At 33.7% G+C, this 17,085-nt stretch overlaps 2 protein-coding genes across 2 annotated transcripts; both read right to left on the bottom strand.

Annotated features, from left to right (window-relative positions):
• Window positions 1-7,533: 7,533 nt before the first annotated feature.
• LOC147409207 (small ribosomal subunit protein uS9-like) lies at window positions 7,534-8,258 on the bottom strand. Its single transcript, XM_086426460.1, has one exon. It carries the CDS (start codon window positions 8,191-8,193, stop codon window positions 7,741-7,743), a length of 453 nt encoding a protein of 150 aa, XP_086282586.1. The 5' UTR covers window positions 8,194-8,258; the 3' UTR covers window positions 7,534-7,740.
• A 2,017-nt stretch (window positions 8,259-10,275) lies between these two features.
• LOC147409206 (F-box/RNI-like superfamily protein) lies at window positions 10,276-16,834 on the bottom strand. The gene is made up of 5 exons (XM_086426446.1): window positions 16,662-16,834; window positions 16,400-16,546; window positions 13,652-13,787; window positions 11,131-11,229; window positions 10,276-10,916 (listed from the first exon to the last, which is right to left on the bottom strand). Exons 1-5 carry the CDS (start codon window positions 16,754-16,756, stop codon window positions 10,716-10,718), a joined length of 678 nt encoding a protein of 225 aa, XP_086282572.1. The 5' UTR covers window positions 16,757-16,834; the 3' UTR covers window positions 10,276-10,715.
• Between the last annotated feature and the right edge of the window lie 251 nt (window positions 16,835-17,085).

The following is a 17,085-nucleotide window of genomic DNA, read 5'->3' as shown; positions in this document are numbered from 1 at the left end:
CCGTGTCAGACTCTCTTAGCAATGATGGAGTTGTGAATTGAGAGTATAAACCCAGGCTCAATTCAAGTAATAGAAGCTGCAACCCGAGTTCAACTCAACCCTTCGGACTAAATGCACCAACCCAAGTTCAATCCGAGCTTGATTTTCTAAAATCAGGTTGAACTAGGATTAATCCAAGTTGGTAATTTTAGGCAATTTGATTGGATTGGGTTTGTTAAATAGCCCTAAGTTCATTTTGATTAACAAATAAATTTTTTATTTAAAAAAAAAAATACAACATAAATAATAATAAAAAACAAAATTATTGATTAATAAAATTGCATATGACCTTCAAATCCATAAAACTCATATTAATAATATCCAATTGTCCACATGCCATAATAATAAAATTGAATAAAAAAAATTAAATAAAAAATTTATAACTAATAAAAAAGATTTCAATAAAATGTATATCCCATGCTTTATATTTCACATGTACATGATCAGGATTGTATGTGAATATATGAGTTTCCTTTCTATGTGTCCACCCAAGGATGAAACTAAGGGCCCGTGTAGATACAGGAGTCAGAAATACTTAGAACATCAAAACTTTCATAAGTACTTTTTGAAGTACTGTCTGGAGTAGGTGGATAATTATTGTGTATTTGGATACAGGTTTTGAAAAGTACTATCAGAAGTACTTTTGATAGAGTTTTGTGTTTGGAAACTATTTTGGATTCTGTTAAAATGATCAAAATCCTCTTATAAGTATTAGTTACTATTTTTAACATTATAACTCAACAAATTATTCTTCTAAAGAAATAAAAGTTATTATTTTTATCCATAAAAACTAATATAAGCACCCAATAATTATTAACATATAGAAGATATTGTGAGCAAATATACATAACCACTAAAAATATGAAGAAGCTTTCACTACATCAATGGATAGTAAATTTATGTGTGATTGTTTACATCAATCTTGCAATAAGAAAATTTCAACCATAATTGGAACGCTTATGGATAAATCATTGAGTGAGCAATTGGGGGAGTTAGAAATCCAAATTCAAATGCTACATTAATAGGTTACTACCACATCAATGGATAATAATAAAATATTATTTAATTGCATTTTTTAGGGTATGCTTGTAATTTTCAAAATTTATGAAGGGCATACTTGTCTCAAATGCTACACCATAAAGCTACTACTACATCAATGGATAGTAATATAGTATTACTGTAATTGCATTTTTGAGGGTATGTTTGTAATTTTCAAAATTTATGAGGGGTATACTTGTCCCAAATGTTACACCAAAAGGCTACCATCATATTAATGGATAGTAATATAATATTATTCAATTTGCCTTTTTGATGATAGGTTTGTAATTTTCAAAATTTGTGAAGGGCATACTTGTCACAATCTCGTCATTTTGACAATGTTTTGTAGCTTCGCGCAAGAGTAGTTTAGAGAAGTAGCACTTTTCGGTACTCCATGAAAAAGCACTAAAATGACTCCACAGTAAAGTAGTTATTTCCAGGAGTTATTTATCCAAACACCTTTAAAATGCTTCTGACTCCCCGCAAAAGTTAGAAGTACTTAGAAAAGTCAATCCACACAAGCCCCAAGATTTTGTCTAGGTGGGGGAAACTAAGACCTTTAGAAATTTTAAAAATTCATGGGAGGGAAGTTTTTTTCCACCTCATATCAAGGCAACTACATCCTTGTAGAAAACCTTAGTTTTTCTATCAAAATTTTATTTTTCTCCAAGGATCAGGTTGAGATGAAAGTAAAAAAAAAAAAAAAAAAACTTACCCAAGAGATAAAGATGACTAGTTTTGAGAAGAAAAAAAAAAAGCGTGAAGATTATTTGAAATCGTAGAGGTCCTCTTTGGCATCCAAGAATATGATCCAATGGAAGACAGAATTCTATGAACTTTGGAAAAAAAATTCGAAAAATTTATTTTTCATGTTGAGTGTGGGGTGGGGTGGGGTGGGGTGGGGTGGGGGGGTGGTTTTATTTTTTTATAATTAACAACAACTCTTTAAAGATTTTAGAAATTCTTGTGGGGACAACCTGCCCTTTCCGCCACTCCAAATCCATTTAAATGATAGACTTTTAGTGTTATAAAAATATTAAAAAATTAAAAAGAAGAAAGTGCACAAGCTGAAAGATTTTATTTTGTATGAATTACATTCATAGCCATTCCTGAAAAGGGTTTACATTAAAACTTAAAAACTCAAGCCATCGTTTTAATCTCATCTTATCTCGATCACGAAGGAAGAAGAAAAAACATATTTGCTTGTTGACGTGTGGATCACTTATACATGGAATTAATTTGCCATGACTTTTTTTTTAGAAGTGGGGTCGGTCATTGAATTTTAATGGTAATTGTTTGTTCTGTAGCATAGGAATTTGAAGTACATTATTCAACTTTTTACCATGTGGTACTGTCTTCTCATTTTGCCTTTGCTTTGGTGACTAGGAAAAAAAAAAAAAATTAAAATTGATGGACTCACCTTTTACAACACTACACTTGATACTACTTCATATTGTTTATATATGTTGGGTTTGGTGATATAAAATCATAATTCCTTTACTTTTTGAGATTGATGGACTTTTTCACTTATGTTATGGTATTTTAGATAATGTTATTTCATTAACTTATAAGAAATAAAAAGGGATTTTTCTAAAAAATGAAGTTTTTTTTTTGTTAAGTGTGAGAAAATATTAAATCTCTATAAAACCTAGATATTCAAGGTTATTAAGGATGATCTTTACATTGTAATCATAGACTTGTGACAACGGGAGTAGGATCAATTTCTTATTTGAATTCTTATTAGAATTGTGTGTAAAGATTTGGTGCATTTCACTGGAGAGTTGGAGGTAAGTATAAACCTCCATTCTTGTAATTTCTTTCTTGAGTAATGAATTTTTACTTGTCGACTTGTTCATAAATGTAATCTCATTGTGGATAAATCACGTATATTTTATGTTGTGATTGTGTTCATTTCTCTACTTTCTTTATTATTATTTGTATTTGCTTGTCAACACATTATTGAAATTAATTGCTTTAGTGTTAAAAAGGATTAATTCTAATAATCGGATTTTCCTGTGTGTATTGGGATCTAGCCACAATAACATAGAATCATAGATTTTTTTTTCCTTCTATCTTAAGGATAAAAATATATATGATTTTATACATATTACCACATCAGTGCAGTGTCATACGAAGTCCATTTAGAAGCGCTCATAAAAACCAATGAAAAGAAAAGCCCTTTATTTGGTCAGCCTATTTACAAATTTGTGAAAAAAAATAGTTCTGTTCCGAGTCGTGCTGGGGTGACACAGGATTTACTGTGATTCTCACAATTCTAATGTGAACATGCGTACATAACCGTAGATGGTTTTTACTCGTATCACAAGGAAACACATGTATGATTATGTGCACATCCCACATCAGACTTGTGAGAATCGCAGTAAGTTCTTTGTGTCATTTCAGCATTTTCCGTTCCGAAATTCAGTAGTTCGTAATCACTAATGAAGCTTCTTGGGTTTTTGTTAATGGGTGCCCCTAGGGTACACGTTAAAGTGCAATAAATACACTTTGGAAATTGGAATTATTGCACTTCAACTTCTTTCCGGTGTAGGTTCACTCAAGACAGGGTTGAACATTAATGAATCAGTGGGCCCAAACGTCGCCATTTTAGAAAAAATTGGTGAGGGATTTAATCCACAAAAGTAGAGATCCATTCCACACTTTAATGACTACGGATGCAATTGGATTGGGTATCCGCAAGTAAGACATGCGATTTGGTTTGCAGATGACAACAACAGTGATCGAACATTTGAACAGCTCATATTGAATGGCATCCAAAATTACTTTCTTTTAGAAAATTAATAGAGAAATAAGAAAATGATTTGGTTTAATTTATTTAAGAATATGCTTGATTCCTTAAAAAAATATTGCCATATGATTTCTAAAGATAAAAGAGAAGGATTTTGTTTCGACCGATTGATATTTTTCACAGGGGAGGATCGAAGTTCGTTAAAATAAATAATCTACTGCTATGTTTGGTGACATTTCGGAAGTCTGAAGACTCGAAAAATCTTAAGTCTAAGAAGTTGATCCTAAAAATAAAGAATTTAAATGGGGTGCTATAAACTACATCCTAAAAATAAGGGATTGAACCAACTCTGCTACCAAACAGGCACTTAAAATGGTGCATCTAGGACATCGTTTTAAAACTTGTCCCCGTCCCGTCTTGGTATCAGGCATGGACAAGACGGACAAGTCAATTTTTCGGATGAGATTTAAAACCTCACGCTCATTTTTCTGATTTTTGAACGAGACATCTCAAGACAACATGGTATATGGCATGGATGCTGTAATATTAAAAATAAAGCACATACCAAGAAACAAGTCATGAGACGATTACCTAAAACTGATTTATTCATAGAAACAAAAACCAAAAAACAACTTCAAGAAGACAACTGCGCATACCAATAGTAATAAACTCTAGATTCATATGGCCAACTAACAATTGAAGATTATCAAAATTAAGAGTGCATAGAGCATTTCCTACGATCCGAAGTTGATCTCAACAAGTAAAAAAATATGCCCCAGCATACTTCTTTGACTACAGTTTTCTCCGATTAAAAGCCATGCCCCACAGGATCCAAAAATGTTAATTAAGAATACAAAAGGTCTCATGAAAGGCAAAAGCATTTGACCATCCAATAGGAGGGTATATAATACCTGATGGATTTAGAAGAACATTCCCTCAGTATCATGGCGCACTCTCCAGTCTCCACCATGAATGTGAAGGAATGAATGAATAATTGGTAGTTTCCTCTTCTTAACATGCATCAGACATGTACCGAGGATACTACTTGACCAATTGTAATAAACTTTAAACTAATCGAACAAGCTCAACCCAAGCAAAGGTTTTAACAATAGGTGCATCGTGCATTGTATTCACCCCATTAAATGATGCAGTAGAGAAAGAAGTAGACAGTTCATCATCATCATCATCATGAAAGCCTTATCCCGAAGATTTGTCATCAAGCTGTCAACTAAACGAATCTTGCTCTGCTATTAAACTCTATCCAAATCCATGTCTTATGCTATTGAAAGTGTGATTGTAATTTATATATGCTTTCACTATCTCCATCTATGTTCTTTTAGAATCTTCTTTTTCACCCTCTTAGAACCTTCAATTTGAATATTTATTCTAACTGAACCTGTAATCATTGAACACGCTCAAACCCATTTCAGTCGACTTTCTCTTGGTATATTGCCTATTAGATAGAGACTATTTCTACATTTTCTCGAATGTGTTCATTCCTGAACTTCCTCTAGATACTTCTAGTAACTCCTCTATGAGGTCCAACTGCAGTGAACTTAACCTCAATCACCATGTTAACTATAAGGAGAGAAGACACCCTTAAAGTACCTACTCCTTTTCCCTCCCCATCCTTGGGGTTGGGACAAAGAAATCACTTCATCTTAATTCAAAATCATCAATTTTTACTGCACATTCCTCATCTGATGTGTCCATACTAAATTTACATACCACATACTCCATCTTAGTTATAATTATTCTAAATCACTTCGACTCCAATGCTTTTCTCCATAATTTTAATTTTCATTAACTCCTTCAATCTCACCAGCTTATACATCATCTACAAATAACATACAACAAGCCTTACCCTGAGATTGATTATGTTATCCCAAGCCTACACATTTAAGCTTGTAACAATAAATCATAGTGGACTCTGAAGGAGTTAACGTAAGCCTAAAATCAGGGAAGTGGAATCACATCAAATACATGGGATTCTCACCTACCCCAATTTTCTCTCTGTCATGTTAACTTCTCTAAAAACTAGTTTCTCTTTCCAAAATTTCTACCAATTGCCTCTCAAATTTCCAAGAGCTTATCTCATCTCTCCAAATCTCTCTCCTACTCAACTGCCTCTCTTAAATCTTTATAAGGAGAATGAGATTTTCCTTTCTCTTTTTGTTCTAAAACTCAAAAAAATCTGTAAAAAATAATGACTTAGAGATCACAACAAAAGATTAAATGTTTAAATGGATTTTTGTAATTTAGAAGATAATCAATCCAAAACTATAGGGGCAGAAAAGAACACCAACATCTATTTTAAAAGGATATCAACTTCTTTACTTACAAAAAACTATTTTGCTTCCTAGGTTCTAGTAGCAGTGCACACGAGAGAGAAGGATAAAAGGAGACACAAGTAACCAATTCCTCCCTTGCCTCATTCTCACAAGGCAACTCTCAGGTCTCAAACCCTCTCCCCTTCTCAACCTCAAACAACCTTAATAAGGCTTATATAGCTTCATGGGTTGGAAAGGGTTTTACCGTTGCTATGGGGGAGAGAAACCTTTCTAGGTTAATGGTTCCCATTATTGGTGTGGCCACATACCCTACCACCAAATCTATGTTTTTGGTTAGTAAATTGGACTTCAACTGCTTATGCTCGTGGTACAACCAATTGAGCCACGAATTCAAGTCCATTCTATCAAAATTAACAACAAACCCACAAGAAAACTCTAATATCACAACTTTAAAACCTTATAATCACTTCCGAATAACTTTTAAGGACTATAATTTTCAAGAGAAAAATCATCTCATCAATTTCCAGTGCGCTAAATTACCAATCAGAAGTTTTGAGTCACCAATCCTGCTCATTGAATCCATAAATCTAGAACCTTAAACCATTGTTTTAAAGTATTCGGTCTGGTTGAATAAAAATCAGCGGTCCAATCAGAAATTTTATAATATTTGGTCCTGTGTAATAAAAACTGTTCCTTAACATAGACTGTAAGTTTTTTTTTCCGGACCAATGGTCCAACAATTTGAGCATCAGTTTTTAAAATTCAGTTTTCCAAATTTAAATCTGTGATACATGTCCAACCATATCTGTAAAATTTGTGATAAGTCCCCTAGAGATCAGCCAATTTGTGATAAGTTCCCAACTAAAAGCTGTAAAATTGTTGTTTTGATATTAAATTAAGAAAATATAGAAACCCACTTAAATAAAAAATCTAACAAACAATAAAAATATAATATAAATAAATCATATATTTTTAGGGATTTTAAAATAAAGAGATCTTCTGAATCAAACTCTTAACAATATTTTTTTAAAAATCAAGGTAGCAAAAGTTTTGTTTTAAGGAATTTTTACATAAAGTGAAGATTGAACATTAAAGAAGTTTTAAAGCTTTAAGACAGAAAATTTTGGGGAAAATTTTTAATTTCCATTGATTAATGTAAATTATATTTAAAATTTGAAGCTTATCTTATTTAAATGAATTTAATTTCTTAAATCTTTAAATTTTTATTTATAATCTTTTCGGGTCTGGTTTTTTAAAACATTTGCCTTAAACCCTACTATGATGTCACCAAAACTCCCACGACAACTTACATCCACAACAAAAAAGCCTTAAGATCAAGAAACAAGCATTCGTGCCAAACCAAAAAATCAAACATATAAGTAATGACGACCATTGGAGCAAACATTGCAAATGAGATTTAGAACAAAGCATTTTATATGAAATTTAAAGAAATCCTAAACATCTCAAAACAAAACTTATGATCCAAACCATTAAGATAACTTAATCTCTCAAACATCCAAAATCCCAAAACTAATAAAAATCATTATAATCCCAAATTTCCAATAATGCAGATACGATAAAAGCAGTAAAATAAAAGAAGAAAAACCACTTTTCTTCCCCCTCTCAACGGTACGACTTCTGGAAGCGAGCACGAGCTCCACGACCACCAAACTTCTTTGGCTCGCAGCGTCTCGGATCAGCGACAAGGAGGGTTCGATCATACCTGATGAGGATGTCCTTAATTTCCTTCTTGGACTGCTCGTCCACATACTTCTGATAGTACGCAACGAGTGCCTTAGCGATGCTCTGTCGAATGGCGTAGATCTGCGAAGTGTGACCACCCCCACGAACCCTAATCCTCATATCGACACCTGCGAAGCGATGACGACCAAGCAAGAGGATCGGCTCGTAGGCTTTGAATCGGAGGATCTCTGGCTCGATGAGTTCGATCGGGCAGCCATTGATCTTGATCAGTCCCCTACCTCGCTTGCAATGAGTCACCGCGACTGCAGTTTTTTTGCGGCCAAAGCACTGAACCGATTCGGTGGCCGCCATTGCTGGTTGATGAGCTTCCATATCTCCTTCAAGTTCCTAAACCCTAACCCTAGATTGGGAAGACTAACTATTTTAAGTTGGGGAAAGTTGAAAGGAAACAAACTTATATGAGACTAGGGTTTTTTATTGGACTTGAAATACGTCTGAGTTCTTTAAAGATTTACTGTTCTGCCATTAAGGGCCTTACGGGCATAAAGTTAGGGCTGTCAATGGGCTGGTTGTTCTAGTTGGGCTTCAAAATCCAAGCCCAACTCTAGCCCGTCCTAGCCGCAATTTTTTTAACGTAAATATATTATACATGTTATTGGGCTGGCTGATCTAAAATCCAAGCCCCACCCTAAAAAAATGAATTGGGATAGCCCATATCTGGAACATTGACAGCCTACATAAAATTTATCAGACTCTGGTGGTATATACAAGTCCAGCCGTGGTTTCAAAAATCGGTTTGAAAATGATTGATTTACCTATATTTAATTTAAACTAATTATAAAATAAGGTGGATTGGAAGATGTTTAGTCATAAAATTATATTTTATTTACATAATAAGGATTTAAATTCTAAAAATAATAATTATTTTAATTAAAATTTACAATAACCCGATTCACTCAGCCAAGTTTTACCGACTCGGACGAGATTTTCCAAATAAAGTCCAAGGCATCTCGTTTATCTTGCGAGATGACGTGATCGTTGAGACATCCTGTATATCCGTATTGTTGTTGAACGATACTGAGTCATCTCGATAACCGATTAGATTTAAAACCATGAGTCCAACACTAAAGTATCATTAAATATTAGTTATCTTTCTTCTTAATAATCATTTAATTTTATTAAAATACACTATTAATTGTTATATTTAAAAAATTGAAATGGAACTGTTAGATTGGAAAGATTTTGAGGAGGTGCAGTACACTATGGGCGATTGAGAGGTTTTTGGCCTAACCATAGATTTAGGTTGTATGAGATTTCAGCTATTTACAAAATTCACAAAAAATTAGGGTCGAAACATTTAAGGGCCTGTGTTGGTTGACTTTTCTAAGTACTTCTAACTTTTGCGAGAGAGTCAGAAGCACTTTAAAAGTGTTTGGATAAATAATTCCTAAAAAGAATTACTTTCTTGTGGAATCATTTTAGTAATTTTTCATGGAGAACCGATGGTGTTAATTCTCTAAATTACTCTTGAGCGGAGTCACAAAACATTGTCAAAATGACAGGATTGGGATAAGTATGCCCCTCATAAAATTTGAAAATTACAAACTTACCCTCAAAAAGGCAATTGGAATAATATTATATTACTATCTATTGATGTGGTGATAGTCTTTTGGTGTAACATTTAAGACAAGTATACCTCTCATAAATTTTGAAAATTAGAAGCATACCTTAAAAAATACAATTACAGTAATACTATATTACTATCCATTAATGTGGTTGTAACTTTTTGGTGTAGAATTTGGGACAAGTATGCCCCTCATAAATTTTGAAAATTGTAAGTATATTCTCAAAAATACAATTAATTAATATTTTATTATTATCCATTGATGTGGTGGTAGCCTTTTAGTGTAGTATTTGAATTTGGATTTCTACCTTCCCCAATTGCTCACTCAATGATTTATCCATAAGCATTCCAACCATGGTTGAAATTTTTTTATTGTAAGATTGATGTGAACAATTACACACAAATTTATTATCCATTGATGTAGTGAAAGCTTCTTCATATTTTTAATTGTTGTATATATTTGCTCACAATATCTTCTATTTCTTTATAATTGTTGGATATTTATATTAGTTTTTATAGATAAAAACAATAACTTTTATTTCTTTTGAAGAATAATTTGTTGAGTTATAATGTTAAAAATAGTAATTGATACTTATAAGAGCATTTTGATCATTTTAACAGAATTCAAAATAGTTTCCAAACACAAAACTCTATCAAAAGTACTTTTGACAGTACTTTTCAGAACCTATATCCAAACACACAATAGCTATCCATCTACTCCAGACAGTACTTCAAAAAGTACTTACGTTCTAAGTACTTCTGGCTCCTATATCCACACGGGCCCTAAGCTTCTACTATTCACTCTCTAAAGATGGCATCAAATGGAGTAATTTCACACAAACATACCAATCTAAAATTAAAATTCTTAGTCCATGATACAAGACCAAATCATCCGTTTTAATGTTGTTTCGGTTTCTTAAACAGCATTAGAGGTCTGATTATACTGATACCAAGTACGAAGCGAGTGGAATGAATTTTGCGATCTAGAAGATTTCAAACCAAACCCAATGGTAGTATTTCAGAGAGGAAAAAAGCCCACTTCTGCTACGGAATGTGGATACTCCTCTGCCCATGCACTCAAACACCCGTCTTATAATTTGTCATTTAGGCCATTATTACCTTCAAGTAACTGCGAGAGAAGCAGAGAATATGCCAAGCCACAATCAACGAAGATAACTTATATTTGTGACGGGAATGATATAAATAGTATATGTACACAAACAAAGCTGCTCTTTGAAGCAATTAAGCGAATGGCACCAAACAGGAGTGGTCAAACAGGAACCCCTTCATTATTGAGATGCATTCCTCCTGGCTTTATTTGAAGAGCAGGCCTCATAACAAGCAAAGCAATGAAGCAATCGACAGGAACTCTCATCCCCCAAACATTGATCGACTCGAGTTCACGGCATTTATTTACAATTGCGACAAGTCCGCTTTCAGTAACATGGCGACAACTCCACAGAACAATTGCCTGTAAAAAGAACAAACTCTTGACTACAAATTTCAATTCTGTCAAGAAGACTATTGAAACTTTTCATTAATATGTATATACTGAACTAGTGGAAATTTTAATGTAATTGAAAACCCTCAATTTTTTTTCTTCCAAATACATGCTCATGGTAATTAGATTCACAAAAGGTGAACAAGAAATAAAACTCAAATCACACCATTTCAAGAGAGTGTACCTTCAGACGAGGACAGCTATTTGCAATGGCAAATAAAGATTCGTCAGTAATAAATGTACCACCAATATTCAGGTGTTGCAGGGAAATAGCTCTTGAAACCTGCCAAGTCATTTTTAGTGGTTAAGAAAGGTTATATTCAACACATTGAAAGTAAATATCAGTAATCAAGGAGACAGCAATGCCTCACATAACAAAATGACATGCAGTGAGTATTAAAACTACTCCAAAACCAGAAACAGAAAGAGAAGGAAAGGGAACAACACAAACCTTTGATTCACCAAAACCAAAAAATTTTGAACATTGAGATGCAAAATATAGAACATATAGGATTACTACAAATTCTACAGATGGAAGCCATGCAAAGGAGGAAATGATGATGCTTCTAAATTCTAGTATGAAAGGCATGTAGTGACCATTAAAATGACTCCAAAACCAGAAAAAGAGAAAAAAGCAAGGGAGCAATAGACACCAGGATAAGAAATATATATCCAGATAATCAGATACATGGATAAAGTAAATCTATAAGACAGATACTACAGATTTTATGGATGATGCACGTCCAGCTTAATGGGATTGGTCTGGAGGATCTTTTAGGTGAAAAATAAACCCAGTGGATGATTCTAGCCATATTCTTTTATTTTGGATGAGATAAGATTCCACAAAAGTGCACGCTAGCCCTGGAAAGATATATCCCTGAGAGTAAGCTGCAAATATGTAAGTGACCACAGTAACTGAGATATCTAACTTTTTTCAAAGCATGAACCAAAAGGAACAGTCCGAAAAAAAAGCCAATGGGTTCCTCAACCAACCAGAACAACATAGTAGAATCCTACAACCACTGTTAACTTGGGACTTCTACTTTTGAAAATTTTAACTGTGCCAATACGTGTTGGCATAGTCAACTTTCCTTCTTTTCATCAAGTAGGTTTTCCATTCAGCTCTCTAAGATTTCCTTATAGTTCTGTTACGTTAATGCAAGCTTCATTTCTAAGATATCAAACATTCACATATCTTACTCTTTTTGTCTTCTTTCATTATGCTTTTGTTCTATTTAAAAGAGTAATAGGTGTCGTGTAGAAATAGCTTTTGGATTGTACTCATCAGATTTATATATATACATATTTGTATGGCAGCATTTCCATATTTGAATTTTCAGAAGATGGCGTACCAAATGGCACCCATGCCATATGACTAGGTAGCACTGCCTCCAACTCTAGCTGAAGAATGATAAACTCCTATAGGACCTTCCTATGAGGGCACTTGCTGAATCCATAAAATCTATAATGAATTCGCTTGGCCAAGTTTTTCGTGCAGGCACTGTCCAACATAAATTTAGAGGGAAAAAAAGGCAAAAGGGACTTCTTGAGGCCAAAAAAACAAAAAAAACTCGGCCTACAATCTATAATTGCTTCCAATGGGGTGAGCCTGAATTTTTCAAGAAAACTAGAACGAAAAAAAGTGTCCCCTATTCTTATACTCATCTTGAGGGATCATCTAAGTGTGATTCTCAGTATTACCAAATTCCATTGAACCTTTGCAAAGGTTGGACAAAAAGAAATTAATCAGGTAGTAACAAAAGAAATAAGTCTTCCAAAGCTTCCGAGTGAAGCTTGGATCTATGAGCTGAAGCACTAAATAGTAAATACTAGTCTTTTTCTTGCATGAGAAGGGAGTTTTTTAGGAGCCCGAGATAATTTACAATAAGGCTTAAATTAAGATCAGACTGTAAAATAAGAAAGATGTGGCTTCTACTACAAGGCTAGCAAAAAAAAACCCAGAAGAGCAGAGGGAAGAAATTGACAGAAGTGGTGATGGTCTTTGGTTGATGTAGGACATCTACAACTCTAAGTAGTTTTCTAATTCTATTAGATTTTATTTCTATTTCATAGTTATGTTAGGAGTACAATTCCTTGTTAGTTTCTAATTTGTTTTTATTATTTAGGCTATAATTAGAAGTGTCCAATTTGAGTTCTAATAGGATTAGAAAATTAGTATTATGTTATAGATAGGTTAGGAATGTTAATTTTTAATATTTTAGTAGGATTTTAAGTTGTTATGATGGAGTTATTTATATAAAGAGCTTCAAATCCGAAAATTAATTCAATTTTATTTTCTCTTTTAATTACTTTTTAGCTTTATGCTATATTTTCTTTCAAGCTATCACTTGTTTATCAATCGAATTTATTGATTCAAATTGATTTAGAGTGTTCCATTAAACACAACCTATCGAATCTATTGATTCACATACTTCCGCTACGTCATTGGTCTTCATAATTATAGAAATATATTTAATTGCCTATTTCTCCCTCTTATAACAGAGTAGCTATCCATAATATAAGTGTTCATTTGCAAACGAAAAATAAAAAATGAACTAATGAAAGAAAGAAAGAAAATGGACATGTTCACATACCAATACCTATATCCATAAAAGATACAACTCTAAAGTAGCACACATAAGATCAAATCTCAAATAAATTCTCATTAATTTTTTTTTTTTTTTTTGTGAATAAGATTTATATACCAGATGAATTACACCAGTGTCGGTGATCCCTGTCATTCCCCACAGGGATATAGATGTCAGGTTGCGAACACACTTTGCAAAAGATATTTTGTACAGTCCCTCATCAGTTATTTGGCAGCCCCAACACCTCCTTGAACTAATAAAAACAAAGCAAAACAGAATTAACCAAAATATTTGTTGCATCGAATTAGTTAGAGCATAATCTTGAATGATTTAATTTCCTTGGAAAATGATGGACATACATGCAAAACAAGTACAATCAGTTCCATTCACGATGTTTCTTAATACCAAAAGTTGCAAGATCAAGAAGCCTTACATAATATTCTATAGTAGAAAGAAACGTCTAATTTTTACATTAATGTTTCTGTATAGAACTACATTAAAAAAAATTTGATTTTAAACAAATAGGCGCCACAACACGGCCATGAGACGGAGGTTCTGACACTAACTGTTTTACAAAAATGCACCTAAGAAGTTGATCATTGTATGTAGCATCCATCAATTTCAATAATAATAATAATAACAATATCAGCTACCTCCACAAGTTTAGGCCGTTGAGACCACTTGATTCTCCAACACTATCCAAGCATAACATAAAGTTGCATGTCGTAAAAAAAATTCTATTTTTGAGCGAATTATAGGCCTTCTTAGGTTCTACTTTTATTCATTTTTAGATTTCTTTGTTGGTCCCACATCTCATGAGTGTGTACATGATTTCAAAAAGTTCATATGAACCTTAGAACATGTGTTGGATGAAAATGATGACCAAGACAACCCACTTGGAATTGCTTTCCATATCTTTAATTTCCTTTTCCTGTTAGGAAACCTTTGGTAAGTTAAGTGGGAAAGTTTGAGTGTTGATACCACAACCTGGATTCAAAACCTGCCTTCACCTACAAAAAACCAAACACCAACTCACTTGGTTATCTAGGGGAAAACAAGACAAGTAATGGGCACCGGGTAGTTTGCATATGCTTCTTTGTTTTGACCTTGATAAACACCCACAAGAGAGTAGATAGAGGGATTTACATGCAAGTGTGTTGAGACAAACCTGTTGTACGTATGCTTGTGAGGCTTGTCAGTCAGGCAAGGGCCAACTCTTCCTCCCTATCCCCCCCCCCCCCCTTTCTCAAAATTTTTTTTCCTCTTTTTGAGAATGTTTCCTTTTTTTTGTAAGGGTACAATTAAAATAGTTGCAATCGTTTAATTTTGACCTTCTAAGATTGTTCGAGTCTTAATGTATTTTATTGAGACATGAATGGACCCCTTGGTTAGTCTATTTATTTCTACACTTTTAGAATTCTAGAAATATAGCCAAAAGCATCAGAGGTTATTTTATCTCCAATCTTTAAATATTTCATGCTCCAATTTTTTTTCGTTTTCAGAAGTTCTATTTTATTCTAGAGATTCCTTTATTTACCATTGAAATTGTTGTAATCTTGAGACTTGGAAAGCCTCCTCATGATTGGCACTGTTAAAAATTTTGGGAGGTTGACGCCTAGACATCATCCAAAGCAGGGGGGGTTCTTTGTTTAGAACAATGGGTACAAGAAGTGTTTCAGTCCATGTAAGAAAGACTGCCTCGTCTTTGCCGTTATGGTAATATTGTCTCTTAACATTCTAGTTTGAGATTTTTGGGTTACTTTTATCTTCCTTGGGACTGAATTCCCTTACTATTCTCCAAAACATAAGCAAATCCAATAGTGTTCATCAAACAACTAAAAAGTTATTAAAATGTACAAAAGTTTCTTATGGGTATGTTCCTCATTCAACCATTTATGGGCACTCCTCAAGTGTTGACATCAAAACCAACCTGGTGTCCCCTAACTCAATCTATTTCACATGATGAATGATGTTGGATAGTTCTCATCACTTCTCTGCATAGTTGACCTGTGATAGACTCGTTAAATATCCAATGTGGATGTCCAATTGAAGCATCAATATTTATTTCAGTTCAAAACAGTTTTTTTTTCTTTTTCTTTTTTGGCAAGGCAAGCTGGATCATGATATAATATGGCATATTTTTTACGCTTGCTGACAACCTAACATAGCCCTCCCCTAGGAGTAGAAAAAATAACATCAGAAGTCCTAATAGGTGATAAAATAAGGAAGAGTAAATTGGGATGGTTCGATTGTATGAAAGTAACACCAATGATAAAATCATTGACAAGAAATGTGCAGATTAGTGGTCGTAACAGAGTGAAAAGGCAGCAAAAAAAAGGGCCCGGGAATGGGTTTAGAGAGAATTGAATGAAGAAATACATCCCTTCAGCCCAACCCTGATTGCTGGGATAACATGCTTTAATGATGATGAGGAACGCTCAGGTTTTGCAAGACCTTTACTAGAAATTAAATTATTGATTATCACTGGAAAAAAAAATTACTTGGGGTCGGCAATGTAGTATAAAACAAGCACTAAACAGGCAGAGTTACTTCAAATTATTAATTAAAGATAAAAATGTTTACAAGCTCTCACCTTGTCATCTATAACGCGGAAAACTTTTTTGGGGAACTCATGAAGAAATACAAATTTCATGCCTTTGTATCCACCACTAACAAAAAGAACAATTTCATGCCTACTTAAACACACTAATAAAGGTAATTAAATCAGTGAAATAGCGATCATTAGAATTAAGACTCCTTTAAATTCCCAAGATTAAGTATAAAAAAAATGGTGTTTCAAAGGCATTATTGCATAAAAAACGACAATGATCGAATAAGGAGAGAGGGAGAGAGAGAGAGAGGTACATGTCGAGGTCCTTGAGGTTGTAAGCGTAGTGAACGAGGCGAGCAGTGGAGTCATCGCCCATCTTCCAACCAGCAAAGCTAAGACGCTCTCTTCGGGCCAAAGATTGCTTCACGCCTTCTCTCCATTTCCTACAAACGCTGCTTGCCCTGATTATGACCAATTAAAATAATTTAAAATGAGAATCAAATAGAGGTGAAGATTTTCTTAATTTAATTTGTGGAATTTCAATTGTTTATTGGAAGTTGGATTGGAAGAACTCACTGTGCTAAATCAGTGAAGGAAGAGATGAGAAGGAAGACATGAGAGAGGAGATCGAGTGGAAGACAGTCGATCTCAGCCTCTTCGTCCCCAACCATATCGCCTCTCTCTCTCTCTCGCTATCGAACAACAGAAAACATAAGAGAACACGAGAGAGGTATGGATGGTTTGGTAATATAATAAATTAGAAAGAGTCATCGTTGTCCTCTCTTCCTACAAAGAATTGCGTACGGCTAAGGATGTGCTCATCTTCTTGTCATACTTTCACGCTATTCTCTAATTTTGAATGTCAAATCTATTTATTTATTTATTTATTTACGAGAGATTTACCCGGCAGATCTATCTATTACATTTTTATTACAAAAACTCCCTTGAAATTCTAATAACTCTAAAAAAACCTTACTTTATGATGTTTGTTAACTAACAA

This window comes from Akebia trifoliata, chromosome 2 (genome assembly GCF_017979445.1).
Source record: "Akebia trifoliata isolate Shusen 1 chromosome 2, ASM1797944v1, whole genome shotgun sequence".
NCBI lineage: Eukaryota > Viridiplantae > Streptophyta > Magnoliopsida > Ranunculales > Lardizabalaceae > Akebia > Akebia trifoliata.
Note: the sequence above shows the minus strand (reverse complement) of the source record. Positions and strands in the feature narration are given on the sequence as shown.